Consider the following 26947-nt stretch of genomic DNA (forward strand, 5'->3'; position numbering starts at 1 on the left):
GCTGAGGCCAGCTCTGCTCCTCCCCTTTCCACCTGGGAGTCCTGGGTGCTGGGGCTTCCTCACAGCCATGCAGAGGGGAGGGGCAGGGCCGGGCAAGTACAGGTGAGCCCCCGCCATGCCCACGACACCCTCAATGTCTGAAACAAAGGACAATCTGAGGACTTGTCAGGCAGTGCCCCCACCTGCCTTGGGCACTGACAGGGCACAGCCAGCTGGGCAGAGGCTCTGGGCAGGGGCTGTGGGACTCACGTCCTCCCACCTTCCCTGGGCACTGACAGGGCACAGCCAGGCTGGGCGGAGGCTCTGGGCAGGGGCTGTGGGACTCACGTGGTCCTCCCACCTTCCCTGGGCACTGACGGGGCACAGCCAGGCTGGGCGGAGGCTCTGGGCGGGGGCTGTGGGACTCACGTGGTCCTCCCACCTTCCCTGGGCACTGACGGGGCACAGCCAGGCTGGGCAGAGGCTCTGGGCAGGGGCTGTGGGACTCACGTGGTCCTCCCCGCCCCAAGTTCCTGTGCACCGTGGTCGCCATCCTCCTGCACTATGTCTACATGAGCTGCTTCGCCTGGACGCTGGTCGAAGGCCTGCATGTCCACCGCATGCTGACCGAGGTGCGCAACATCGATGCTGGGCCCATGCGCTTCTACTACGTCATCGGCTGGGGCATCCCTGCCGTCGTCACAGGTGAGGGTGGTGTCACTGTGTCACAGCCCTCCCCTCCCGCCCTCCCTGCAGGACGTACGTGATCAGGAGGGTGCCTCTGTTCACTCTCTGGCCGGCTCAGTCATTCAGCCATCCAGCGAGTGGCTCTGCTCTAGGACCCAGGCTGAGCCTGTCCTCAGGTCGCTCCTGCGGGGCAGTCAGGGCCCCTGATGACCTCACAGAGCCCACACCAAGGAAGTTGCTGAGCTCAGGGATGGGCCTGCTTGGAAGAAGCATCTTGGGTGCTAGGCGCACCAGGCTGTGGCTGCTTGGGGGCCCTGGGCTGGGGTGTCCTGGGTGAGGGCAGCAGGGGGTCATGCAGGGCTTCTGCGGAAAGGTGACTTCCCAAGGAGGTTGGCAGGGAGGACATGGGGCTGCACACACCTGTCCACCTGGTCCCAGCCTCCCAAAACTGGGGCTGTGCTCTGGGCACAGGCGGTCCCGACCTAGCTGGTCCCTGGGCCAGGAAGCAAGGCTGTTCCAGGCAGTGTGAGAAATGCTCATTTCACAGCCCTGGAGGATGGGAAGGCATGTTGGAGGGGCATTTGTGGAGTGCATGTGCAGGCGGGGTGGGGGCAAGGTGTGGATGGTGTGTCCGTGTGTATGTGGGGCAGGACAGGGCAGGGTGTGTGTGTTCACAAGTGGGGCTGGACAAGGGGTGTGGGGTGTGGACATGTGCACATGGGTCAAGGCGAGGTGTGTGCGTGTGCACGCGGGGCAGGGCGAGGTGTGTGCAGTGCACGTGTGCACACAGGGCAGGGCGAGGTGTGTGCAGTGCGCGCGTGCACACGGGGCAGGGCGAGGTGTGTGCATGTGCACACGGGGCAGGGCGAGGTATGTACGGTGCGTGTGTGCACACGGGGCAGGGCGAGGTGTGTGCAGTGTGCGTGTGCACACAGGGCACGATTCCTCCCCTCCCACCACCCCTTGGGCCATGCCATAGGAGCTACGGATAAACCCTGCCTGCCTGCACTCTGGGTGGCTCACAGCTTCCTGGTCCCTGGCTGGCCCAACTGGCAGCACCCTCCCCGGGTGCCATCCTACTGCTGCGCTCCATACCCTGGCTCTGGCCTTCCTGGGCACACAGGGATAGGCAGAGAGCCCTGCACAGCCCCCAGGCTCTTTTCTGGGTCTTGGCTGCGGCCTTCAGGCCCCCTGTGCCTCTCCCCTCCTGGGAAGGCGTTCTCCTCCCCCGTTCTCCTGGCCCCCGGGGGTGCTTTGTCCTGGGCCCCAGCACGCTGGCGGGCGTCCGGCCCCTACTCCTCTCTGCTCTCACTGTGTGCAGGACTGGCAGTGGGCCTGGACCCCCAGGGCTATGGCAACCCTGACTTCTGCTGGCTGTCTCTCCATGACACCCTCATCTGGAGCTTTGCCGGGCCCATTGCAGCGGTCATAATTGTGAGTGCAGGGCAGCCACGGGCAGGCGGGGGGACAGCCTTGGCTCCCAGGATCGGAGGTGGAGACCGCACGTAGGCCAACACCTGAGCCGTCATGTTGTTCTCAGATCAATACGGTCATGTTTGTGCTGTCTGCCAAGGTCTCCTGCCACAGAAAGCACCATTACTACGAAAGGAAGGGAGTCGTGTAAGTGGGGGATGCCCCTGCCTGGTGGAGTGGCTTCACCCAGCCCCCTGAAAATGCAGTCTGCTTGGCTATTGCCCAGTGTGTCAGGGCCCTCAGCCCCCAGGGACTGGCATGGGCGCTGGGCACAGTTTGAGACTGGGGTGCAGGACTTGGTGAGGAAGGGACCAAGAAAGAGGTGGGTTCAATTGTCCGTGCCAGGACCTGTGCTGGGAGTAGCAGCATGGGGGAGGGTCCTTAACCTTGAGGTGCCTGGAGTTGCCAACGGGGGCAGGTAGCATGGGACCACGCACGTCAGGGGGAAAGGAGTGGTCTGGGGCTTATCGGGTGTTTCAGCAGACAGGCAGGCCAGGATGCAGGCGGGTGGACAGCAGAGTCAGGCATGCAGGGGTTGCAGACCTCGGGGCCTCCCACCCCGGACCCATGGGCCTCGCAAGCACTCGGTGCCACGGAGACACACCCCCTGTGTGGGGCTGGCAGCAGAGGGCAGCATGGCGTGGCCACATCTTGTCCCTCTGCATCCTCAGCGTCCAGAATGAGCTGGGGGACATGGCCAGTGGTGGCTTATTTGATTTACTGCCCCCTGCCAACGTCCCTGCCGGCCCGGGCTCCGTCTCAGACACTGTGTGAGCCCACGCCTGGCTCTTGGGGTGTGCAGGAGGGGTCGGGGAGGCCCTGGGGTCATGCCGCCAGTTCTGCCCCGCAGCGCCCTGCTGAGAACGGCCTTCCTGCTGCTGCTGCTCGTGAGCGCCACCTGGCTGCTGGGGCTGCTGGCCGTGAACAGCGACCTGCTGCTCTTCCACTACCTCTTTGCGGGGTGCAGCAGCCTGCAGGTAGGCCTGCCCGTGAACCTTTGTGGGGACACATCCTGCTGGGGATCCAAGACATCCTGTGGGTTGTGGCAGGGGCCCCTGTCATCCCCAGCACAGGCTATATGGCTCAACAAAGCAGCAGTGTCTAGGGAGGCCTGGGAGGCCTCGGGCAGCCACTTTCCCAGGCCACACTAGCCGATCAGTGACGCGGAAGTGCTGGGAGCCCGGGCCACGGCCACTGCTGACCACTCCTCCTCCCCCAGGGCCTCTTCGTCCTCCTGTTCCACTGCATGTTTAACAGGGAGGTGCGGAAGCACCTGCGGGCGGCGCTGGCCGGCAAGAAGCTGCATCTGGACGACTCGGCCACCACCAGGGCCACCCTGCTGACGGTAGGGCGCGTGGCACCTGTGGAAGCGGGTGAGGGTGGGCATCACATCCCTGCAGAGGGATGCACGTTGGCTTTCATGGTCTGGCACTGGCCAGACTGGGTCTCAGACCCCAGCCCGATGCTCAAAGTTTTAGGAAGACGGGACCCCGACCAGGTGTGGCAGAGCTGGGGTTGCCTCCTTGAGGGCCCCGTGCCGCCCTCTGCTGGCGCCAACCTGCCCTGCTTGCCCTCCAGCGCTCCCTCAACTGCAACAACACGTACAGCGAGGGAGCCGACATGCTTCGCACGGCGCTGGGCGAGTCCACTGTCTCGCTGGACAGCACGGTCAGGTGGGTACCTGCTGGGGCTGTGGGCCTGCGCAGGTCCCTAGCAGCTGTCCCACCCTCCCACAAGCCGGCCTGGCACCTGCCCCTGAGCCATGTGCCAGACCCACCCTCTGCTCTCTGCAGGGATGAAGCCGTACAGAAGCTGAGTGTGTCTTCCAGACCAGCACGGGGCGGGCATGGGGAGGTGGACTCGTCCTTCATCCCCAGGAGCTCCAAGAAACTCCACGGTACAGCCTCCCGGGTGGGCAGAGGCGTCCCACATCTCCTGGCCCCTGGACAGGCACTGAAGGCTTCGTGCCCATGCCCCACAGGCCCCGACTCAGACTCGGACAGCGAGCTGTCCCTGGACGAGCACAGCAGCTCCTATGCCTCCTCACGCTCGTCAGACAGCGAGGATGAGGCCGGAGAGGCTGCAGACACGTGGGCCCCGGGCCAAGGCCCAGCCCACAGCACCCCGAAAGGTGGGCACCCACGGCTCCCCACACCCCACCCACCAGTGAGCACAGGCAGGAAGGTCCTGGGGTCCTCTGGCCACGGGCAGTAGGGCACGGGGCAGGGGGTGGTGACAACAGGGCCGCTCCTTCAGGTGTGGCCCCCGGACAGGCAAAGCTGGGGGACCTGGCTGAGTTGCTCTTCCGCCCTAGTGGACACCGTAGCCAACCACATCCCAGCCGGCTGGCCCAACGAGAGCCTGGCTGGGAGCGACAGTGAGGAGGCGGGCGAGGCAGCCCAGCTGCGGGTGGAGACCAGGGTCAGCGTGGAGCTGCACCAGGAGGAGCGGGATGGCGGGGGTCCAGCCAAGCCTGCCTTGCCCTGCAGCCAGCCCCAGGAGCAGAGGAAAGGTGCCTGGGGACCCAGGGGTGGGTGGGGGGAGAGGGTGGCCCGCCTGGGTGTGACCCTGTCACCCCCCACCTCCCCTCAGGCATTCTGAAAAACAAGGTCTTGTACCCACCGCCACTACCACCAGAGCAGCCGCTCAAGTGCTGGCTGCGGGAGAAGCTGGCCGACTGTGAGCAGAGCCCCGCGTGCTCACGCGCCTCCTCCCTGGGCTCCGCCGACGGGGTCCGCGCCCCCGACTGCGCCATCACCATCAAGACCCCACGGCGGGAGCCGGGGCGCGAGCACCTCAATGGGGTGGCCATGACCGTGTGCGTGGGGAGCGCCCAGGCTGACGGCTCCGACTCTGAGTAAGCGACAGGGGGTGGGGTGGTGGGTGCCCAGTCTCCACAGCCCCAAGCACCCAGGTCTGAAGGCCATGCTGGCTTACTGTATCCAGTGGGTCCATGGCCGCTGCGGGCCAGCTTAGCGCTGAGGTGCCCAAAGGCCAGAGGCCTCCACTTGCTCCTCTTCCCTCGTGGGGGCAGGAAATGTGGGCCAGGCCCTTGAATCACTGCCAAGGTCAGCTTGAGGGTGCAAGGCCACTGGGCTTCCCACCAGCTGCCTCCGTCAGGGCCTCCCACCCCTCCTGCCGCCGGCTGAGACCGCCGCCCCCACTGACCGTCCCTCCACCTGCCTGGCGGTTCTTCCCACGCACAGAGGCAGTAATGAAACTTCAATTTGAACCATCAGGAACCGGTGAGGCCCGTCACCCTGATGAGAGAGGGCCCGAGGCGTGGAGTTCCTGCAGTCCCTCGGGGGCAGGGCCCACAGACTCCGTGGCTGGTGCCATAGCTGAGCACGGGAGGCAGCCGTCCTCGGAGGGGACACAGGCAGAGCCCTGCTGCCAGCCTGCTGCTAGGACCCTGTGGGAGCACACACGGCCAGGAGCCTGGACAGCCCTCTGAGGACGCCGGGAGTGTGGACCAGCTCATGTTTGTGCATGAGGAAGCCAGCACAGCGGAGCGTGCCCTGGCACGTGCCAATGCTGCCAGGTCCCCGGCAGCGAGCTAAAGACTGAGTCATCAGGTGGGCCAGAAACTGCGGGAGTGAGCCACCTGCCTCGGCAGGGCACCAACGGCCTCCTCCGACAAGTATGCCCCCGGGATGGGGCAGTTCTGTGACGGAGCTGGGGCCACCTCGGAGCCTTCCCAGGAGCGTGGGCTGGCAGCTGGGGGGCTGCTCTGAGCCCCTGCCCTGGCCCCACTAGGACCCTACGGCGTCACACATCCCCAGTGCAGAGGCTGGCGCCAAGTCTTCCCAAATGTCATTCCGTCCTGCCCGTCCCCCAGCTCTCCCGGCAGACGGGGGTCCTACCTCCAGCCTCGGGCCAGCTACGTCATCTTGCTTCCAACAGCCAACTGTGCAGGACAACGGCGCAGCCACGCTTCAGTGCTTCCCCGGCCGGCTTTGGAAACACTCAGGGTGCGGGAAGGTGGCTGTGGGCCAGGGCCAGGATGACGCACCCTGAGCCCATGTGCACTTCAGTCAGGTGCCCGAGCGGTCAGCATGCGGTTCCGAAACAGAAAAATCTAAGACGAGAACCAAGTAAAGTGCAGACTTCCCCTCACCCTAACCTTGCGAGGCGGGAAGAGCCAAACGCTGCCGTGGCTGAAGATGCCCCGACGAGGCGGCGTCTTCCTGTGCCTTCCTGGGAGCAGTTCTGAGTTTGGGGGAATGCCCCCCAGCAGCGGTGGTCAGGTTCCCTTAGGACAAGCCTGCTCCCATCTGCGGGATCGACTGTGAGAGAAATCTGACACTGGAGGTTTTTAACATGTGTATTTATTAATGTTCAGAACACTGGCATGACACACCCATGAGAAAATATACAATAAATTAAGATTCTTGAATTTGGGCTCCTGCTGGTCTCTCCCCTCCCTCCGTCCCAAGGTGAGTGTGGTGGGGGCACGTGCTGGCCCTGTGCCCGAGGCATCCCTGCCCCCGCCACCTCACCCCCCGGAGCATGTCCTGCAGAGCTCGGGCACTGACAGGCCTCTGCCCTCTATGCACCCCGCCTCGGGCTCTGGCAGCTGGGGCTCCTGAGCCCTCCAGAGCACCGCCCCGCTGCCCCCTTCCTGCGCCACGCCCAGGCTGTGCTGCCTGGTACCTGTTCTCTTGCCGCCCTGGCTCTGTGCAGCTTCATTTCTAACAGAACCCTGGACGGCTGAGACCAGCTGTGCTACGGCCTCACTGTAATGCCATGTTCCAGCAGGTGGCACCTGTGGGACCCTGACCCCTCTCACCTGTGCCCAGGGGCACAGGGTCTGCTCAGGCGCCCACCCCAGCTGTGCACACCGTCAAGGCCCTCGGCTCCCTAGCATGCCGGCAGCTCATCACCTCCTACGCCGACCTCTGGCCACTCTTGTGGGGGAGTGGGGACAAAGAGCATCCGTGAGGCTCCCACACTCACACTCTGGCCTCTGGAAGCTCCTGCCAGCCGGGGGCCCAGGCTGCCCCAGGCAGAAGTGGGGAGCATACGCGACTCCTGCTGCCATCTGCCTCCTGGTGGTCAGCACCAGCACCCAGGCTGTGCCGCCTCACCCTAAGCGCCACAGCATGAGAAAGACGCCCTGTAGCCAGGAGTGGCTGGACCGCCAGCTGGGAGGTGGCTTAAGGTCCCTGTATAGTCCCACGGATGCCAGCCCAGACAGGGCGGCACCTGGACATAGCGGCTCATCACACAAGACCCTGGGGTCCTGACCACAGACCACAGCAGAGGTCACCCAAGCCACCCAGCATCCAGCCCCACCACAATACCAGCCTCACACTGGACACCTGCCTGGTGCTGGGTACCACTCGACACCGGCGGGGAAACGGGGGCCAGCTTCCTGGGACACTGACGGGGCTGGGGAGGTGTGAGAAGACATTGTCTCGGGACGTGCATCTCCCAGAGACGATTCTGGAAATGCTGGTGGGAGGGCTGTATGCTCACACAGAGTGTAACGTCCAGGACATTCTCCAGTCCTGGCCCTGCTCTCCCGACTGTGGCTGTGGTATCTGCAGGGCCTGGGAGGCTCACAACCCGCCCACTGCCGCCCAGGCAGGTGGTGCGGGCACAGCCCCCGGAGGCCACAGGGCCGGGTGGGAGGTCTGGGGACAGCCTCTCCTCCGGCTGCCTCCACCCCTGCTTCCTCATGCCTCTTCCGCAGCCTGGAAGGGTCAGCTCGGGGCAGACAGGAGCAGCCACACCAGCAAAGCAGGGCACCTGAGCCAGGGAGGCTCCGACTGGGTAGGGCAGCAGCAGGGTCATCAGCCCCTGCCTCTATGCCCAGCCGCCTGTCCTGCCCCGCCCAGTGGCCAGGGAGAGGCAAGTGCTCTGTCCTGGTCCTGCCCAGGTGAGGCTGCAGGCACACGGCCTCCACCTCGCCGTCTGGAATCCACGCCAGTCTCAGAAACCACCTGGCCCCGCCCGCTCCTCATCCTCAGATGCCCCCACCAGAGACACACAGGGCAGGGGCGGGAGGCGTGGGAGGAGGGCTCAGGGAAAGGACCCAGGACCTGACACAGCTCTGAGAGGCACAGCCCCAGCCCACGGTCAGCTCTGGGCACTGGAGGCAGCATCAGACTCCAGGTCCCAGGGAGAGCAGTGTTTATTGATGCTCCCTGCGGTCTAACAGCCCCACACCCTGACACAGACCCCACCACGTGGCCGCGGAAGGGAAGGCGTCCCTGGGCAGATGAAGAAGGTACACACCGGGCCCCTGGGGCAGCCGCTGGAGAGCTGGGAGGCCAGCGCCCTTCCTGGGACAGGGCTGGCGCTGCTCACCTGGTGCCTGTAGCAGCTCCCAAGGGCCTCCGTGACTGACCAGCCTGGGCTCCGCTCTCCTTGTTCAGCTTCCCGTTGCTCAGCCCGTGTCAGGGCGTGGGATTCAGGCCTGGACCCTCCCCTGGGGTGGCACTGGAGGCCTCGGGGGCCACCCTGGCCCTACTCTGTCCTTTCTGCAGCGTGTAGGCAGATGGCCCCAGGCGCAGGATCTTCCCGCTGCCCAGGCATTCGTCCCCTTTGTAGAACACGGCAAACTGTGAAAGAGAGAGTGGCCGGGTTGGGGATGTGGGCACCTGTCGACTGGCAGGGCCCAAGGGTGCTGGCCTGAGGCTGAGATGGGCACTGTAGGCAGAGGGGCACAGGCTTCAGCTCTCGGTCAGCAGCGCAGTGGCCCCGCACCCGGCCCCACTCACCTGCCCTGGGGTGAGCGCCCGCACAGCCTTCACAGCAGTCACCCACACAGTGCCATCTTGGTTGAGGGTCAGCACACAGGGCACTGGGGGGAGAGAGGCCTCACCAGTCAGCCCTACAGGGGAGGAGCAGCAGCCATGGGCACAACTCCCTGCCCAGAGCCGGCAGATGGCACGTGCCTAGGCATGCCTACCGCCCACCCCACGGCTGGCCTCCAGAGCTCCTCCCTCGTCGGAGCTGAGGACAAGGTACCTCATCCTCTCCCCAGCCCTCCTGCTGCCCAATTACCTAGCGCCATCTGGTGGCGGAAGCGAAAGTGGCACTCCATCATCTTGTCCCGGACCAGGGCAGCAGGCGGTTCCTCAGCGATCCAGTGCACACGGTTGGTCCGCAGCAGCTCCCGGTACAGGGCTGGGTGGTCTGTCCGGGGGGCCTGTGGGCACAACAGGATGTCCTGACAACCTGCGGCACTGAGGAGAGGGCCCCCACCCGCACCTGCCTCCTGATTCTCTCACCCTGTCCTGCAGCTGAGGAAACGGGCTCGGGAGGCAGCTAGGGCTGCCATGCTACTGGCCATCTCTCAAAGGGGCCACCCTAGGAATCCCTCCGGGCAGCACACAGGCCACCAGCCACTCCGTGTTCCTGGGCTGCCTCAGTGGCCCCCTACCCCCGTGGGCCTCAGGAGAGGCACCCTTCGGTCAGCTGTAGCCTCTGACCCCGATAGCGGAGACACACAGCAGTCCCAAGTGGCAGGGCTCTCGGAGCCCGACACTTCCAGAAGCGTTGGCTGAGGATGAGGGATAAGAGGTGGGGGCAGTGGCTCCCAGCCTAGTCTGAGACAGGGCCAGCACCTGTGCCAGCTGGCCGGCAGCCCAGCACGTGGCGGTGCCCATCCCAGCAGCCCCGCACGGCCTTTGGCACCCCCATGGCTCCACCCCCCGTAGGCTGTCTGCAGGCTGCTCATGACCTCGGAGAAGCCTGCTTGGAGTGTGGGGGTGGGCAGCCCCGCTCCAGTCTCAGAGGGAGTTCCAGGGTTCTGGGCAGCAACTGCCCACTTGCATGTGCCCTGTGTTCTAGAAAACTCAGAGAAATGGTGTCTATTTATAAGGACTCAGGTGACCATTCAGAGTGACCCACAGACAGCAAGAGACTGGGGAATGTCCCCTGGGCTGCAGAGGGGCAGGCTCGGGGGCTCCCTCAGCCCAGCCCTGACCCCAACTCACCACAAACACATCGCCCTTGGCCCCGTCCTTGTCCACCACAAACCAGGGTTCCCGTAAGCCACTTATCTTGGCTCTCTGGCCCAGAGTGTACAGGAACCAACCTGGAGAAAGACTGTGTGAGGTGCAGGAACCAAGTTCCACCTGGACGCCCACCTCTCCTGACAGGTAGGGGACTGGAGGCCAGCAGGCAAGGGCAGGGCCCACCGAGGTGTCCCAGCGCCCGACCTGGCCTGGACCAAGTACCCAACATTTCCTGCCCCTCCCCAGGCCTGAGAGGCAGGGGAGAGAGTGCCAGAGTGCCTCTGCCTGGGAGGGGCCTCGTGGCCTGGGCGTAGCAGCACCTCTGGAAGGAGGCCGGCTCTGAGCCCGCAGTGTCTGCTGTGTTTCCCTTGCCTCGCTGCATTGAATCTCCGACTGAGCCTTGTGTCCCCAACCCCTACACACGGCAGAACAGAGGACAGCCCCGTCGTCTCCGCACCGAGGGATGCGTACAGGCAGAGAACGTGATGGGAGGGACAGCGGAGTGGACAGGGCCCTCCTGCTGCCCAGCTGGCTGCCCACGTCAGCCTGCCTCTGCGGTCACCCTCCCACTGAAGGCCACACGGTCCTCGGGGGGGCTGAGCTCTGGGGCCTACGTCTGCCCCGTCTTCCTTCTGCCTGTCTGCAGGAGCGAGCAGCAGACAATAACACACAGCAGCCCCGCCCCCAAGGACCACCCTGCCCCGTCTGCACGGCTGCCCAACCCGCCATGTTCACTGGGTGTCCACCTGTGGCATAGTAGGCTCTGCCGGGATAGAAAGTATCTCTCCACAGTGAGAAAATTTTGTTCACAGGGACCTGACACACAAGCCACAGGGGCCATCCTGAATTGGAGGGCACGCTCCTGATGGGCCCCAGGCCGAGAGACCACAGCACAATGCCAGGCCTGGGCACAGCAGTTACACTGCCCTCGGGTTGCCTGCACTCCAATCTGAGAGCGCACGTTCACTCCCAATACTGCCTCAAACTCCAGTTTCCCGTTCAGGTGCCCCAGGAGGCAGCAGGTGGCGGTCCCAGCACCTGGGTCCCTTAGGTTCCTGCTATCCACGTGGGCCAAGTGGATTGAGTTCCCAGCAGCTCTGGCTGTCGTGAACACTTGAGAAGTGAACCAGTGGATAAATTTCTGCCTCTCAGAATAAATAAAACAGGGCCTGGTGCCATGGCCTAGTGGCTAAAGGCCTTGCCTTGAATGTGCCGGGATCCCACATGGGCGCTGGTTCTAATCCTGGCAGCCCTGCTTCCCATCCAGCTCCGTTTGTGGCCTGGGAAAGTAGTAGAGGACGGCCCAAAGCCTTGGGACCCTGCACCCGCGCGGGAAATCCAGAAGAGCTCCTGGCTCCTGGCTTTGGATCGGCTCAGCACCAGCTGCTGTGGTCACTTGGGGAGTGAATCATTGGACGGAAGATATTTCTGTCTCTCCTCCTTTCTATATGTACCTGACTTTGCAATAAAAATAACTAAATCTTTAAAACAAACAAACAAAAAATTTTTAAAAAGTGTTAAAAAAAAAGAGACAGACCACCCTATCAGCAGAGGCCTCCTCCGAGCGACCATCCCAGGCTCCTGCCACCTGCAGCGTCCCCAGCCTGCCTCGCAGGTTCCTGTGAGGCACGTGGCCCCACACGAGGAGTTTGGGGGAAAGCAGAAGTGGGCCACAGCTCACCTTTATGTGTGCCCAGGACCTTACTGTCTTCTACGGAGACGAACTTGCCTGGCCGCGGCTGCAGGTACTGGAACACAGACACGCGTGAGGCACGAGGAGGCGGGGCAGAGATAGCCAGCCCCTTGGCGGCCACAGCACTTACCTGCAGGATGAAAGACTCGAAGTTCCTCTTGCCCACGAAGCAGATGCCCATGCTCTGCAATGAGACAGACAGTCACGCTGAGGGCGGTGGGCACCTCGGCCTCCCCCCGACCCACGGACAGCCGCAGTGAGGGCGGCGGGCACCTCGGCCTCCCCCCGACCCACGGACAGCCGCAGTGAGGGCGGCGGGCACCTCGGCCTCCCCCCGACCCACGGACAGGCGCAGTGAGGGCGGCGGGCACCTCGGCCTCCCTCCGACCCACGGACAGCCGCGCTGAGGGCGGCGGGCACCTCGGCCTCCCCCCGACCCACGGACAGCCGCAGTGAGGGCGGCGGGCACCTCGGCCTCCCTCCGACCCACGGACAGCCGCAGTGAGGGCGGCGGGCACCTCGGCCTCCCTTTGACCCACGGACAGCCGCAGTGAAGGCGGCGGGCACCTCGGCCTCCCTGCGCACTGCAAGCAGACGGACCGCTCACTGTACCTCCTCCCGACTCACGCAAGCATCACCATGGCATTCACACACCCCGCAGGGCCTGACCCCGGCAGACAAACTGATCCTACCCATCCCTGGCCTGACCAGGAGGGCGGAGGCACCGGACACGGCCATGGCATGAGAGGAGACCGGTGGGGGCGTCAGGGACGAGGATCGCATCTCAAGCTGGTCCCTCCCCAGCCCCAGGGGACAGGATGGGAAGCAGACCCCTCTTTCAGCCCTCATGCGTTCCCTGCCTGTGGGCACTCAGCCCCTTGGTCATGGCAGCTTCTCACCTGGCACAACCACCTGGGCACTGGAGAGGGGAGCTCCTCGGGCAGTGACTTGCTGACCGAGGGCCCAGCCATGCCCAATCCCAGGAAGAGATCTGAGGAAGCAGCTGCAGGCGTAGGGACCCCTGCCCACAGTGGCCAGGGCTCTGCCCGGCCCCTGCCCCACATGGCCTCTTCTCCATTTTTCAGGCCCCTGCCCTGAGGTGAACCCTCTACCCAACACCAGCTCCACCAAGCTTCAGCACCCTTTCCTCCAGGGCCTCCCTGCTGACCTGACGGGGCCTAAACGGGGCATTGCTGGTCTGTGTCCCAGAGCCCTGGGCCCCGCTTCCGAGCATGCTCTAGGCTTGACACAGTGCCTCTCCTGTACCCCAATAAGCTGCACAGGTAGGCCCCAGAAGGCCCTGGGGGTGCAGGGCTGGTGACTGGGGGGAAGGGCAGAGGGCATAGGGCTCCACTCCTGGCAGGCTGAGCCCTGGCACACGGCACATGGGGGCCGAACTGCTTTACACATGCGGGAGCCTGGGCAGGTTAAGCCCTGGCACCTGGTATACAGGGGCACACACGCGGGTACCCGGGCAGGCTGAGCCCTGGCACATGGCATACAGGGGGCCGAGCTGCTTCACACACACGGGAGCCTGGGCAGGCTGAGCCCTGGCACGTGGCATACAGGGGGGCCGGGCACGCACTCATGCCCACGGTACCTCCTTCTTGTGCAGCACATGGTGCAGCTGGTTCTCGGCGGCAATCTTCTTGACAAACGGCTTGGTGAGCCCCGCCAGGGGGAAGAGAGTTCTCCTCAGGGCAGGCTGGGAGACCTGGCTGAGAAAGAAGGTCTGGTCTTTACAGCTGTCGGCGGCCTGCAGGAGCTTCACCGCTGCCAAGAGGAGAGCAAAAGAGGCTGGAGGGCAGGGCCAGGGCGCCCAGCCCCAAGGGCTGTCCCCTGTCCCCTGTCCCCAGCCCCGAGGGCTGTCCCCTGTACCCCGTCCACGTCCCCTGTCCCCCTGCCCCCCTGTCCCCAGCCCCGAGGGCTGTCCCCTGTCCCCTGTCCCCTGTCCCCAGCCCCGAGGGCTGTCCCCTGTCCCCTGTCCCCTGTCCCCAGCCCCGAAGGCTGCCCCCTGTCCCCTGTCCCCCAGCCCCTAGGGCTGTCCCCTGTACCCTGTCCCCAGCCCCGAGGGCTGTCCCCTGTACCCTGTCCCCAAGCCCCGAGGGCTGTCCCCTGTACCCTGTCCCCCAGCCCCAAGGGCTGTCCCCTGTACCCTGTCTCCCAGCCCCGAGGGCTGTCCCCTGTCCCCAGCCCCAAGGCCTGTCCCCTGTACCCTGTCCCCAGCCCCAAGGGCTGTCCCCTGTCCCCAGCCCCGAGGGCTGTCTCCTGTACCCTGTCCCCCAGCCCCGAGGGCTGTCCCCTGTCCCCTGTACCCTGTCCCCCAGCCCCGAGGGCTGTCCCCTGTACCCTGTCCCCCAGCCCCGAGGGCTGTCCCCTGTCCCCCAGCCCCAAGGCCTGTCCCCTGTCCCCCTGACCCCTGTCCCCCTGTCCCCCAGCCCCTAGGGCTGTCCCCTGTCCCCCAGCCCCAAGGCCTGTCCCCTGTTCCCTGTCCCCTGTCCCCCTGTCCCCAGCCCCGAGGGCTGTCCCCTGTCCCCCAGCCCCAAGGCCTGTCCCCTGTCCCCTGTCCCCCTGTCCCCCTGTCCCCCTGTCCCCCAGCACACAGGCCACAGTGCCCCCAACCGGGGGGGAAGCAAGACCGTGACCCTGAGTCTGGCTACAGTAAACAGAAGTTGACGCTCCAGACTGTGGTACTTTCAAAAATGGAACATTCCACAGAAACACAGAAGAGTCATGGAAAATACCAAACATCTCTCTGCTTTCAGATCAAACATTAAACTAATACACAAGCCAGCAGAGGCTCGGAGGGGTGGGGTGGGTGCTGGGCCTACTGTTCAGACAACCTGGCCCCTTGAGCGGTGTGGAGCTCTCTACTGAGGCAGCAGGTGGTGGCCTAAAGGGCTGGTTCCCCGCCACCCATGGGGAGAAGGGCCTGAGTCTCACAGGCCCATCGCTGTGATGCACGGGGTGGGCCAGGTCTGGCAGCTCTCTCTGCCTCTCAAGTAAGTCAATCTTCAAGCAGTGTTCGTGAGCCTAGTAACCTCCAGCCTACCACACTCACACACTGACATCCAGCCTGACCACACTCACACTGACCTCCAGCCTGACCACACTCACACTGACCTCCAGCCTACCACACTCACACTGACCTCCAGCCTGACCACACTCACACTGACCTCCAGCCTACCACACTCACACTGACCTCCAGCCTGACCACACTCACACTGACCTCCAGCCTGACCACACTCACACTGACCTCCAGCCTACCACACTCACACTGACCTCCAGCCTACCACACTCACACTGACCTCCAGCCTGACCACACTCACACTGACCTCCAGCCTACCACACTCACACTGACCTCCAGCCTACCACACTCACACTGACCTCCAGCCTGACCACACTCACACTGACCTCCAGCCTGACCACACTCACACTGACCTCCAGCCGACCACACTCACACACTGACCTCCAGCCTGACCACACTCACACACTGACCTCCAGCCTGACCACACTCACACACTGACCTCCAGCCTACCACACTCACACTGACCTCCAGCCTACCACACTCACACACTGACCTCCAGCCTGACCACACTCACACACTGACCTCCAGCCTGACCACACTCACACTGACCTCCAGCCTGACCACACTCACACACTGACCTCCAGCCTGACCACACTCACACTGACCTCCAGCCTGACCACACTCACACTGACCTCCAGCCTACCACACTCACACTGACCTCCAGCCTGACCACACTCACACACTGACCTCCAGCCTGACCACACTCACACTGACCTCCAGCCTGACCACACTCACACACTGACCTCCAGCCTACCACACTCACACTGACCTCCAGCCTACCACACTCACACACTGACCTCCAGCCTGACCACACTCACACTGACCTCCAGCCTGACCACACTCACACACTGACCTCCAGCCTACCACACTCACACTGACCTCCAGCCTGACCACACTCACACTGACCTCCAGCCTGACCACACTCACACTGACCTCCAGCCTACCACACTCACACACTGACCTCCAGCCTACCACACTCACACTGACCTCCAGCCTACCACACTCACACTGACCTCCAGCCTGACCACACTCACACTGACCTCCAGCCTGACCACACTCACACTGACCTCCAGCCTACCACACTCACACTGACCTCCAGCCTGACCACACTCACACACTGACCTCCAGCCTGACCACACTCACACACTGACCTCCAGCCTGACCACACTCACACACTGACCTCCAGCCTGACCACACACTCCATCCCTGATGCTACATGATCAGCCAGTACAATCATCCAATGTACCCCACACACTCCTGCCGCGGGCAAGCACTAACAGTCTCTGAAGCTGTGGTATCGCTTTGTGACTTTATCTCCACAGTGTCGTGTCCCGTTCAGTGGCCAAGACATTTCCTGCTGCCCCATCCCAAACCCTCAGGAATGCGACGTTTCAGAACCTGCACCTTTCCAAGTGAGACCCCCACCCGAGAGCAAGCTCCCAGCACACAGTGGGGTCAGCAGCCCCCGAGCCAGGCCACGGCTGTTTTCAGAACACCCTGTATCTCTGAGGAAGAACTGAGCTCTGCTCTGGGGACTTGCACTTACGGTTTCTGACTTCAAATCGATTTCTGAAAAGTCCTTCCGGCCTCGTGGCGTGCTTCTGCTGAAAGACTTCCTCATCCTCCAGCGAGGTTCTGGCGTAGTGGCCTGTGGCTATGGCGTCTGCACCTGCGACGTGTTTGTCAACACAAATGTCACGTCAGATCCATCTCACTGATTTGGTCAGGGCACAAGGGTGCAGAGAGAAGCAGAGACCCCACGCCACCCACGGACAGTCCACCATCTCAGAGGGCACCACCCCCGGGCATGGAGGTCCTGCTGAGCTAAGCCAGCCGTTTCGAACATCAGCTAACATGGCCTCACTGTACAGCTTGTGAACGGAATTATATTTCTCAAAGTCAGAAACTGAGCCACAAGGCAGGGAGTGCTCCCATCAGCTGGTTCACCCTCAAAATGTCCCAGGGTCAGGAGCTGGCAACGGAGCCCAGGTTTCCCGGTGGCAGGGAGTCAGCACAGGGGCCAGCGTGTGCATCCCTGGAACGCTGGAAGCAGCAGCCCAGCCAGAACGAGAGCCCAGGTGTCCAGGCAGGGACGTAGGCGTCTTCACGGCTGTCCTGAGATGAAGCTTTGCTGCATTCCAAGCCAGGGCCTCGCCACTCACTGACTTTTTGATATTACTAAGGAAAACTTGAAAACCACCACCACATTCAACATGAGGAGAGTGACTCACACTCTTACCACGAGAGCAGCACCCAGGAAGCACGCCCAGGAGCCCTGGGGTCCCGTTCCCCGGCTCTGCCTTCTCCCCTAGGGTCCCGTCCCCCGGCTCTGCCTTCTCCCCTAGGGTCCCGTCCCCCTGGCTCTGCCTTCTCCCCTGGGGTCCCCCGGCTCTGCCTTCTCCCCTAGGGTTCTTTCCCCCCTGGCTCTGCCTTTTCCCCGGGGTCCCCCGGCTCTGCCTTCTCCCCTGGGGTCCCGTCCCCTCTGGCTCTGCCTTCTCCCCGGGGGTCCCCTGGCTCTGCCTTTTCCCCGGGGTCCCCTGGCTCTGCCTTCTCCCCTGGGGTCCCCCGGCTCTGCCTTCTCCTGTAGCTCTCTCTGCCTTCCTCTTCAGGGTCCCGTCCCCCGCTCTGCAGGTGGGCAGGGGGATGCCCACATACGGCCATGTGAGAGGAGAGTCCCTGATTCTGCAGGGGTGCCATAGGCACTGCCCCTCTTCTCACTGGTCTGTGGAGCTCACCCCTGCCTTCAGTATTCATGTCTGGCTTTATCGCTTGCGAGAACACCCGGCAGACTCTCTGTACACTTAAAGCAAAGTCCACGGGTCCAAACACCACAAGCTCAAACTCAGCTTTCTATTGAATGGACACTGCAAAAAGAGCTCAAATGTAACAGATGCTCCTGTGTATCTAACACAGCCGTAGCTCATACATGAGAGAAGGCTCAGACGGGATGAAGCACTTGAGAACAAACCCCAGGGGAGAAGGCGGGGGAGGGCGGGACCCCAGGGAAGAAGGCAGAGGGGGGGACGGGACCCCAGGGGAGAAGGCAGAGCCAGGGTGACACACACAGAGGAACATGGATGCCTTTCCCTTGACTGGTGCCTGGGTAAGCACCCAGATCCACCCAGCCTCAAAGAACACTCCTTGACGCCAGCAGTGTGGAACGCGCAGTTGGAGCCCTCGGCCGACTGCACCATGCTGTCCCTGCAGCCGACTTCGCTCTCCTCCCGAGGGTCGCTCAGGTGGCAGTGGAGACCTGCCCTAGAGGCGGACGTGGCTGTGCTGCCCCTGACAAGGGGCTTGGGCTCTGGCTTGGGCACTGTGAGGGCAGCTCAGTCAGCAGACCCGCGCACCCTGCAACCCAGTCGCGGCCTCCCCCGCTGGGCCTGCACAGTTGATGCATTCATTTTCTTTCTTTTCTTTGCCTTGCTTTCCCTTCCCTTCCCTTCCCTTCCCTTCTTTCTTTCTCTCCCCCTCCTCTTCTTTTCTTTTCTTTTCCCATCCCAGAGCCGCTGAAATGAAATCCACAAGGGAAGAGAGCTCTGGCGTGCTGGCTCCACGGACACACTGCAGGTCATGTCAGCTACAGGGTCATCACAGCCTCATTCACAGACTTTGCTAGCTGTTTCTCTGTCCACAGACAGAGGAAAGTTCTCGATGAGCTCTTTGTGTCAGGCAGGAGTGCAGGACAGGCTGGGGGAGCGGAGGCAGGACCATGGTCCCCTAGGGTGGGACGTCAGGAGGAACCAGGGCTGCTTTCTGCACACCGGCAACAGGATGACCTGTGGTACGCGACCTCAGGGTGACTGCAGACAAGCTAACAGCCCAGGAAGCACCCCCGACACACACACACACTCACCCTCCCCATGACGAGGGGCTGGCTGGCAGCACAGCCCACAGCTCCCTTCCCCATGACGAGGGGCTGGCTGGCAGCACAGCCCACAGCTCCCATCTCCATGACGAGGGGCTGGCTGGCAGCACAGCCCACAGCTCCCTTCCCCATGACGAGGGGCTGGCTGGCAGCACAGCCCACAGCTCCCTTCCCCATGACGAGGGGCTGGCTGGCAGCACAGCCCACAGCTCCCTTCCCCATGACGAGGGGCTGGCTGGCAGCACAGCCCACAGCTCCCTTCCCCATGACGAGGGGCTGGCTGGCAGCACAGCCCACAGCTCCCTTCCCCATGACGAGGGGCTGGCTGGCAGCACAGCCCACAGCTCCCTTCCCCATGACGAGGGGCTGGCTGGCAGCACAGCCCACAGCTCCCTTCCTGTCTGCGTTCCTGCTCCACATTCCCCACACTCAGGAGCCAATCCTGTTCACCTCTTCTCTGCCCCGCCGCATGCTTTCCTGGCTCCTGCAGAGGCTGACAGAGAGCGAGCGAGCTAGCGAGCACATGCGATCGAGGGCCTGCACTGGCCCAAAGTAAATGAATCTTTAACAGAAACAACTCCCACCACCTACCCAGATTGTCCATTGCATAGTTCAAGAAGCAGCTGAACTTGATGTGCTTGTTGCAGACTACGTCCGGGTTCGGAGTCCTTCCTTTTTCATACTCGCTCAAAAAATCACTGCAAAGAGAGCTTTATTCACTCTTCAGTGTGCACACGTCCCCATGCACCAAGGCTACCGCGTCCAGGACAGGAGAGCTCCAGCGTCAGGCATGCCCAGCAGTTAACCAGCCTGCCAGCCTGCCAACACATTCCACAGCCACCAGTACATCGCGGGACAAGTTCCGGCATCCTTCCCAGCTACTGTGGTCGCGTGTCCCCACCAGGCTCACAGGGCCACTGGGGGATGGACAAGGCAGGGCTAGGAGGACTGCCCCAAGAACTGCCCCCTGCCTTCCCGGCCCAGGAAGGCCAGCAATAGGTCACAGGATAGAGAACCCCGGAGAGGGACAGTGAGGCTCTCTCAGCTACTGCACAATCTCAGCCTAAGAGCCAGGGCACCAGGCAAACAGCCAGGACTGTGCCGACGCAACCAACATACCCTCCCGAGGATCGGCAGCCTCCCGGGCTGCTCAGGCCACCCAAACCAGCAGACGTAGAAGGCTCCTACATCAGAGAAGCTTGGCATCACTGCCTCTCACGCCAGGGGGATGTGCTACCGACGTCAGGAGCATGACAGTGGGTGCTGGGGTCAGCACCACGGCACAGCCAGTTAGTCCCCACTTGTGACGTCAGCATTCCGGACTGGAGTGCCAGCTCAAGCAGCAGCCGCTCTGCCTCCCGCCCAGCCTCCTGCTCAGGCTCCTGGGGAGGCAGTGGATGGCGCCCCAGGGCAGGACAGGCCGCAACAGGGTAGGCCCGACCTCCATGTGTGTCCAGGGTCCCAGCACCATGGGCAGGACACGCTGCAACAGGGTAGGCCAGGCCTCTGTCTGTGTCCAGGCACCCAGCACCACGGGCAGGACAGGCCGCATCAGGGTAGGCCAGGCCTCTGTCTGTGTCCAGGCACCCAGCGCCACGGGCAGGACAGGCCGCATCAGGGTAGGCCCGACCTCCATGTGTGTCCAGGGACGCAGCGCCACAGGCAGGACAGGCTGCAGATGGAGGCTGACGAGGGTGAGCCCCTTTGTGGGCTCACGGAGAGAGGACTGCCCCGACAGCACAGGGCAGGCGCGTGCACTGGTGCTGGCGGCAGCTGCTGAGAGCAGCCCTGACGGCTCTTCCTTCCTGAAGATTTATTTATGGGAGTAAGGGAGGGAGATGGGGTGGGAAGTACCACCACACTCCGAAACCTGTTCACCTTATTAGCAATGTTTAAAAAGATGTATTCATTTATTCAAAAGAGTTAGGAGAGAGAGTTTTCATCCTCTGCCTCACTACCCAAATGCCCCAACAACCAGGGCTTGGCCAGGTCAAGGGCAGGAGTGCCACTCAGGTCTCCCAGGTGGGGGCAGGGGGCCAGGCCAAGGGCAGGAGCTCCACCCAGGTCTCCCAGATGCATCAGCAGGGAGCTGGGTGGGAGGCAGAACAGCTGGGAGTTGACACTGCAGGCAGCATCTTATCATGCTACACCACAATGCTGGCCCACGTGGTTCCTGCACCGTGAGAGCCACCTCCCCCAGCGCAGCCTTTCAGCCAGCTCTCGGGATGCCCACACAGGAGAAGTGCTTGGGCCCAGGGCAGGCTCTGTGCTGACCATTTCCTGTGAAAGCACACCTGGAGCAGCAGCAACGGCCCAAGCGGCTGCACCCTGGCGGCCACATCACTCACACCCCGGGAAGTTGGCGCTGGGGAGCCGGCCCTTCCACCCCTGCAGGCACCTTCAGAGTCCCGAGTCAGCTTGCCACTTTACGTCTCACAGCTCACTGCCCTTCCCAAAGCGAGATGCTAAGAACTCCCCGAGAACCCATCGAGGAGCTTGCTAAAATGCAGATTCCGGGGCCACAGCCCAGGCTCAGCACCCCGAGACTCTCCAGGGGCTTTGCTCGGGGGTCCCGCCTGTGTCCCGGCCTCACCTGCCACTCCCACCCGACCCTGCTCTGCGCCTGCTGCTCCCACACAGCACCCGACACTCGCCGCACAGACCAAGGCCACGGTCGAGCTGGAGGGCGAGCTCTGACAGCACGGGGCTCCCACGGGCTCACCTGAACACGTCGTTCCAGTACTGTTTCACGAAGGAGACCTGGTGGAAGGGGATGTCCAGGATCTGACAGACCCTGTAGGCGTCCTCACAGTCTCTGTCCGCGGTGCAGACGCCATGCTCGTCCAGCAGGTCCCAGTTCTTCATGAACACGCCTGTCACCTGGTACCCTGGTGAGGCAAGGTGCTCGGTTAAGGGTGGCACGCAACTCAGCCTTGACGGAGAGGTCAGGACGCCCAGGCCACGCTCCTACCTCGAGGACTGCCAGGGCAGCCCAGGCCCCACGCTCCGGCCAAGCCTTCCAAGGCCTCCCCCACCACCCCCGCCCCGGGTCCTCAGGATGAGCGAGCTGGCAAGCCCTTGTCTTTGTGTCCCTGCCCACACACTGGCACAGTCCCAGCCTGGGGCGAGACTTAGCAAATGGGTGCTGAGCAAAGAATGGCCCAAGTGGACACTTGGCCAAGCCAACAAAATCACCATGCGGCTGCCAGGCATCACCTCCAGCCACCCGCAGAGAGGCAGACATTCTAAATCGCCAGGGGAGGTTCCAGTCTGAGAGCTGAGCTGCGACCCACCTTCCCCCACGGCTACTGTGAGGCTGGTGCTCTCCCTGCATCTTGGGAGGCTGGCTGTGGACATGAGGCCCCTGGCGGGATCCAGGGCAGAGAGCTGGCCACAGCTTCCAGCCACGTCCTAGGTTCCCAGGGCCCATTCACCAGCGCAGGGAGCAAGGACCGGGCTTGTGGCGCCCAGCACGTGCCAGGGGCAGCCAAAAACACCAGCAGGAGCAGCCTCACGCTGTGTCACTCCCGGCTTCAGCCCCAAGTCCAACCAACTGCTGAGGCTTGCTCCAGGGGCTCAAGAGACACATGCACACTCCACAGCTGCCGGCTCACTCCCCAAAGGGCTGCCATGTCCACAGGCCGAGGCCAAGCTCTCGGTCATCCTCCAGGGCCGCTCAGGGAGAGCGCCCGCGCGCAGGGGACGGCAGCGGGGCAGGCGGTGCCCAGCACTGACCCCGGGGACCTCACTTCCACCCACGAGGGTCGTCCAGCGCCGGGCAGAGGGGAACGGTTTGCTGCCGCTTCCTCTCCCGTAGGCCCCAAACACCCGGCCGGCCGTCCCGGGGCTCTGCTGAGCGAGACCCCGACCCCTCCAGCTGCCGGCCTTTCTCCCTGATCGCCCCCTCCTCACGTCACCTGTGTGCGGACACCTTCCACCACGCCTGCCCTCCAGCTAAGCGGTCCCCCGCAGCGAGCGCAGACCCTCACCCCATCCCGGAGCCGGGGGCCACGGCTCCCCCGGAAGCGCCAGGCGGGGCGTGAGGGGCTGCCAGCCGCCCGCCGCACAGGCCCGGCCGCCTCACCTCTCCGCTTCAGCAGCAGCGCGGCCACAGCGCTGTCCACGCCGCCCGACAAGGCACACACGACGTGCCGCGTCGCCTGCATTCGGCCGCCGAGGACCTACCACCCGCTGCCGCCGCTACTTCCGCCCCGAGGTGCCGTTCGCGCTAGGGGTCCGGTCGGAAGCGCGTGCTGGAGCGCTGCGTTCCGCGGGCAGCTACGTGAGCTCCCAGGGGATTTGTCCTTCCCTCGTGAGGAGGCGTGCGCCACCTGGCCGGCGCAAGTGGAAGCAGCTGCGGCTTCTCCTGATCACGGGGACCCCTCTTCCCCCCGAAAAGGACGGAGACGCTGCTTTGCTCCGAGTCCCCCCCCCGCTCCCGGAAGTGTTTCCCTGCCGGACCTTTCTCCGCTGTCAACCCTATGTCAGGCTCTGTCGGTTGCACCTGCTGACCTCGGTCCAGCGGGTGGGCGCCGGGCTAGCTGTGGCCAGAGGATTGGTGGATGAAGGAGGGACAGGGAGCCTCCTGGGGACGTGATGCGAAGCCCCAATGTAGGGTGGACTCAGTAGCCCCTGGGTGAGAGCGGGATGGAGACCTGGTGTTTGCCCGTGGGACGTCCCTTGAGGAGGCACAGGGGCCTGGGGCCTCAGCCCCATCTTGCAGGCCGGCTGGGGTCTCCTGACAGGCAGTTGCAGCAGGAGCATTCCTACAGTGAGTGCCTGGAACCATCGGAGCCCCGTGGCAGCATCCCCCCCCCAGGAGCTCCTGGACCTGCAGTGCATCCTCTGAGCTGGCAACTAGAGGGCATGCCACCCCTAGCTCCAGGTGTGCCGGGCAGCCGTGGGGGCCACAGGGGGGTGTGGAGTTTAGGGCCAGGCAGCACACACACACAGGTGAGCAGCATGGCGAGCGGGCATATGACCCACCTCAGGGCGTCTGGCTCCCAGCGTGCCCTGGGAGGCAGCCATGGTGGCTCCAGCCACAGGCTTCTGCCACCTGCAGGATACCAAGATCAGGGGTTCAGCCCCACCCAGTCCTGGGCGGTGTGTCTGGGGAGTGAATCAGTGAGACCGAGTCTGCTTAAACACATTTCAAGTGTAAAGAATGCGTGTGCAGTGGTTCCTACCCTTGAATGTGCCATCTGATTTGTCCTTCGTTGCTGGGGTCCGTGCAATAGGTGTGAAGAGAACAGCTCCCCGGTTTGGCAGGGCCCGGGGAGCTTCCAGCTGTTTGGCAGGGCCCGGGGAGCTTCCAGCTGTTTGGCAGGGCCCGGGGCAGCTTCCAGCTGTTTGGCAGGGCCCGGGGCAGCTTCCAGCTGTTTGGCAGGGCCCGGGGGAGCTTCCAGCTGTTTGGCAGGGCCCGGGGGAGCTTCCAGCTGTTTGGCAGGGCCCGGGGAGCTTCCAGCTGTTTGGCAGGGCCCAGCGGATTTCTTTCAGAGCACCTTGACACAGTCGCACACCCTCTGCATGGACACTCAAGCACCCCACTAAGAATTCTGTAATCTATTGAGGCCTTGTTGTTTGCCCCTGTGAGATGGCTTTTGCAACCAATGTGAGCTTGAGAGTTAATGTCACTGATAATGTCTTGGTGAGTGGGCCTTTGGCAATTTACACACAGGAGCACAATTAAGCCCATGCCATTTCTGGACACCTTATTGGGTACTTAACCATTGCCTCAGAATCTGGCCCAGACATATAGCACACCTTCTGGGAAAGGGCTTGATAAACATCCTAAATATTAATGCAAGTGATGGGAGAGCTGAAACTGTTATGGCAAGAAATATTGTTATCTCAAAGACTAGCCTGTCTTTGCAATTTTTTGGAGCATAGAAAATGTAATTGTTTTAGCTGCTTTTATAATTTTTAGCTAGAGGAATTAAGGATGCTTTTATTAAGGAAATCTTTTAATTATTGTTTTGTTCTTTGTGCAGTTGTAGAGTCTATAGTTGTAGAGGGATCTAACATTTGAAACTTCTGTTTTGGATTTTATGTTTTTTCCCTTGTAACCCATTTTCCCACTAAATAATGGGTAAGTTGTAGAAATAGAAATGTGGTAGGAATGTACTACTGATTAGCAGGTGATCGCATGTGCCTTGGCCTTGGAGTCCTGGCTGTCGCTCCATGGCTACTGTTGAAGAATATGAATACAGTATTTTGCAGAATTATCTTTAGGGGCACCTGCTTAGCCCTGAAATGCAGACGGAATGACCAAATGTCTGTACATGCCCTCTTAGTCTTGAAGTAAAAATAGAACAATTAGTTGTTTGTGTAGAGGCTTGTGTTGTATCTAAGTAAATAAAAAGGACAGCTTCTTCCTGAGCTGTAGCGAGAGCGCACCAAGTGACAGTGTCTGTGTCTTTATCGTCGACTCCATGCACCCTTCCCGAGCTCCGAACTTGGCTGGAGCTGGACTCCGGCATGTCGTTGTTTTTTAACTGCCTGCACAAACCAAACTCAAGCTATGGTTGAAAAAGCTCTGAGGGAATCTCACTGGAGACAGGAGAGGCAGCTCAGGCCCCGGGCTCTAGGACGCCCCGGGCTCTAGGGGGCCACAGGACGACTGCATTCTGAGGAGAGAAGTGTCAGGGCCATGTCCAACCAGATCTTGCAGTTCTCCAGCGTTTCCCACACCCCTGCCCGGGGCAGATCTGTGACAAAGCCCTGGTCCTGCTCACACCACGGGGTTTTCTGGGTCTGCCTAGAGGCCCACACCCCTTCCTGGGGTGGCAGTCCTATAAGGCAGGTCACGCTGGAAGACCTTGGATGCAGGTGTGCTGAGGAATGGCCCGTTTACAGTGTATACCTCGGCAATCTCAGTGAGACCCATGGACTTGGAGCTGCAAGAGCCCACTCTGCATCTTGCCCATGCCCACCTGGACCAGCTGTGGCCAGGACAGCAGCATCCCAGTGCTGCCTGCCAACGGCCACCTAAGATGGCACAACCCTGGTGCAGGTGAACTCGCAGAAGCTGAACCACCCGAGTCTGGGAAGGTGTCAGCCTGGCAGAGCCAGGGCAGTTCTTTCCATTCCAGAAAGTTCCACAAGTGCTTCTGTGCTAGCTTCATGCGAGCCCGAGAGGCGAACCTGAGGCCTGGGAGCCAGCTGAGCCCAGTCGTACCCCAACCCACTGCCACATGGACCAACCTGAGGCCTGGGAGCCAGCTGAGCCCAGTCGTACCCCAACCCACTGCCACATGGACCAACCATGATGCAAAGGCCAGGGCTCATGGAGGGCCCACTCCCAGGATGCTTCAGTGCTGCCCAGCCACATCTTGGTCTAAGCGCGAGCCTGTGTGGCTGACAGCATTAAGCCCCAGAGGGGAAAGATGCCTAGCTGAGCTCGGTCCAGACTCCAACTGTGGCCACGAAGCGAGGGCCAACCCTGAGGTCCCTCCCAGGCCAATCCCGGGGGTTTTGGAGGGCAGTGGCCAGCCTTGCTGTTGCGGCTCACTGTGGTTCAGCACACTAACCACACCATCCAGCTTCTCTCAACTCTGTGGACAGAGCGAGGATCCGAACAAGAAAGGGGACATGCCGGTGGTTCTCCTGTCTGCTGGGCAGCAACTGCATGGACATCCAGCAACTCCTAGCAGGAGGTGCGTGTACCCACGAGGGCCCTCAGATGGGGAGCAAGCTCCCAGGTGCCCCTTCATTCCTGCCACCCCCATGGGCATATCCCCAGTCGTACCCCAGCTGCGAGCCCAGCTAACATGCAGGCCCTCCTCACCCAGCTCCCTTCCTCTGGGGCCCCATGGCATTGGAACTGCCTGGGCGCGCACGGACAGTACAGGTGCCCACGGCTGCCTGGGACCTGCTACCTGAATGTCAGCGCCAACTTGGAAACCACTGTTACAAACCCCAAAGTCTGGATAATGCAAGTCTCGCATACGGCCTGGAGGGATGAAACAGCTTTAGTACGCTTCTATTTATTTCATAATTTAACTTTAAAAATAGCTCTTCTATTTTATACACAAAAGATCGCAAACAGCATCCCTAACTCAGAGCCATGGGGTGAAACAGCACGGGGCGCTCCGGAGTGGCCCCCCAGGCAGCCCTGACTGCCACAGCCTACCCACCCTTCTGGCCTTGGGGACCCCCAGGCAGCCCTGACTGCCACAGCCTACCCACCCCTC

The 26947-nt window shown here is 62.6% G+C and overlaps 2 protein-coding genes across 3 annotated transcripts in view; one reads left to right on the plus strand and one right to left on the minus strand.

Annotated features, from left to right (window-relative positions):
- Window positions 1-5535, plus strand: part of CELSR1 (cadherin EGF LAG seven-pass G-type receptor 1) — an 81601-nt gene extending 76066 nt beyond the window's left edge. Inside the window, exons 25-35 of one of the 2 annotated variants that reach the window (XM_058673609.1) lie at window positions 510-684; window positions 1988-2100; window positions 2207-2286; window positions 2990-3116; window positions 3359-3484; window positions 3718-3812; window positions 3933-4036; window positions 4121-4270; window positions 4454-4651; window positions 4732-4996; window positions 5346-5535. In XM_058673609.1, the coding sequence (XP_058529592.1) occupies window positions 510-684; window positions 1988-2100; window positions 2207-2286; window positions 2990-3116; window positions 3359-3484; window positions 3718-3812; window positions 3933-4036; window positions 4121-4270; window positions 4454-4651; window positions 4732-4996; window positions 5346-5370 (1458 nt within the window). In that variant the 3' untranslated portion in view covers window positions 5371-5535. The remainder of the gene's footprint in view (window positions 1-509; window positions 685-1987; window positions 2101-2206; window positions 2287-2989; window positions 3117-3358; window positions 3485-3717; window positions 3813-3932; window positions 4037-4120; window positions 4271-4453; window positions 4652-4731; window positions 4997-5345) is intronic. The other variant, XM_058673610.1, reaches the window with a different exon arrangement.
- A 2892-nt stretch (window positions 5536-8427) lies between these two features.
- Window positions 8428-23030, minus strand: TRMU (tRNA mitochondrial 2-thiouridylase). The gene is made up of 11 exons (XM_004589713.2): window positions 22840-23030; window positions 21478-21643; window positions 19347-19453; window positions 16434-16556; window positions 13400-13572; window positions 11930-11983; window positions 11788-11854; window positions 10086-10186; window positions 9151-9295; window positions 8865-8947; window positions 8428-8705 (listed from the first exon to the last, which is right to left on the minus strand). The coding sequence occupies exons 1-11, from the start codon at window positions 22919-22921 to the stop codon at window positions 8541-8543; spliced, it is 1266 nt and encodes a 421-aa protein (XP_004589770.1). The 5' UTR covers window positions 22922-23030; the 3' UTR covers window positions 8428-8540.
- Between the last annotated feature and the right edge of the window lie 3917 nt (window positions 23031-26947).

The sequence above is a fragment of the Ochotona princeps genome, chromosome 15, assembly GCF_030435755.1.
Source record: "Ochotona princeps isolate mOchPri1 chromosome 15, mOchPri1.hap1, whole genome shotgun sequence".
In the NCBI taxonomy this organism is placed as follows: domain Eukaryota; kingdom Metazoa; phylum Chordata; class Mammalia; order Lagomorpha; family Ochotonidae; genus Ochotona; species Ochotona princeps.

Bases quoted from the DNA above. Each gene is read 5' to 3' on its own strand.
- TRMU (XM_004589713.2), bottom strand. From the start codon at position 22,921: ATGCAGGCGACGCGGCACGTCGTGTGTGCCTTGTCGGGCGGCGTGGAC. The intron at 11,984-13,399 runs GTACCGTGGGCA...GTCTCATTGCAG, and splicing joins ATGTGCTGCACAAGAAGGAG to AGCATGGGCATCTGCTTCGT. The intron at 10,187-11,787 runs GTGAGCTGTGGC...GTCTTTCTCCAG, and splicing joins GGTCCTGGGCACACATAAAG to GTTGGTTCCTGTACACTCTG.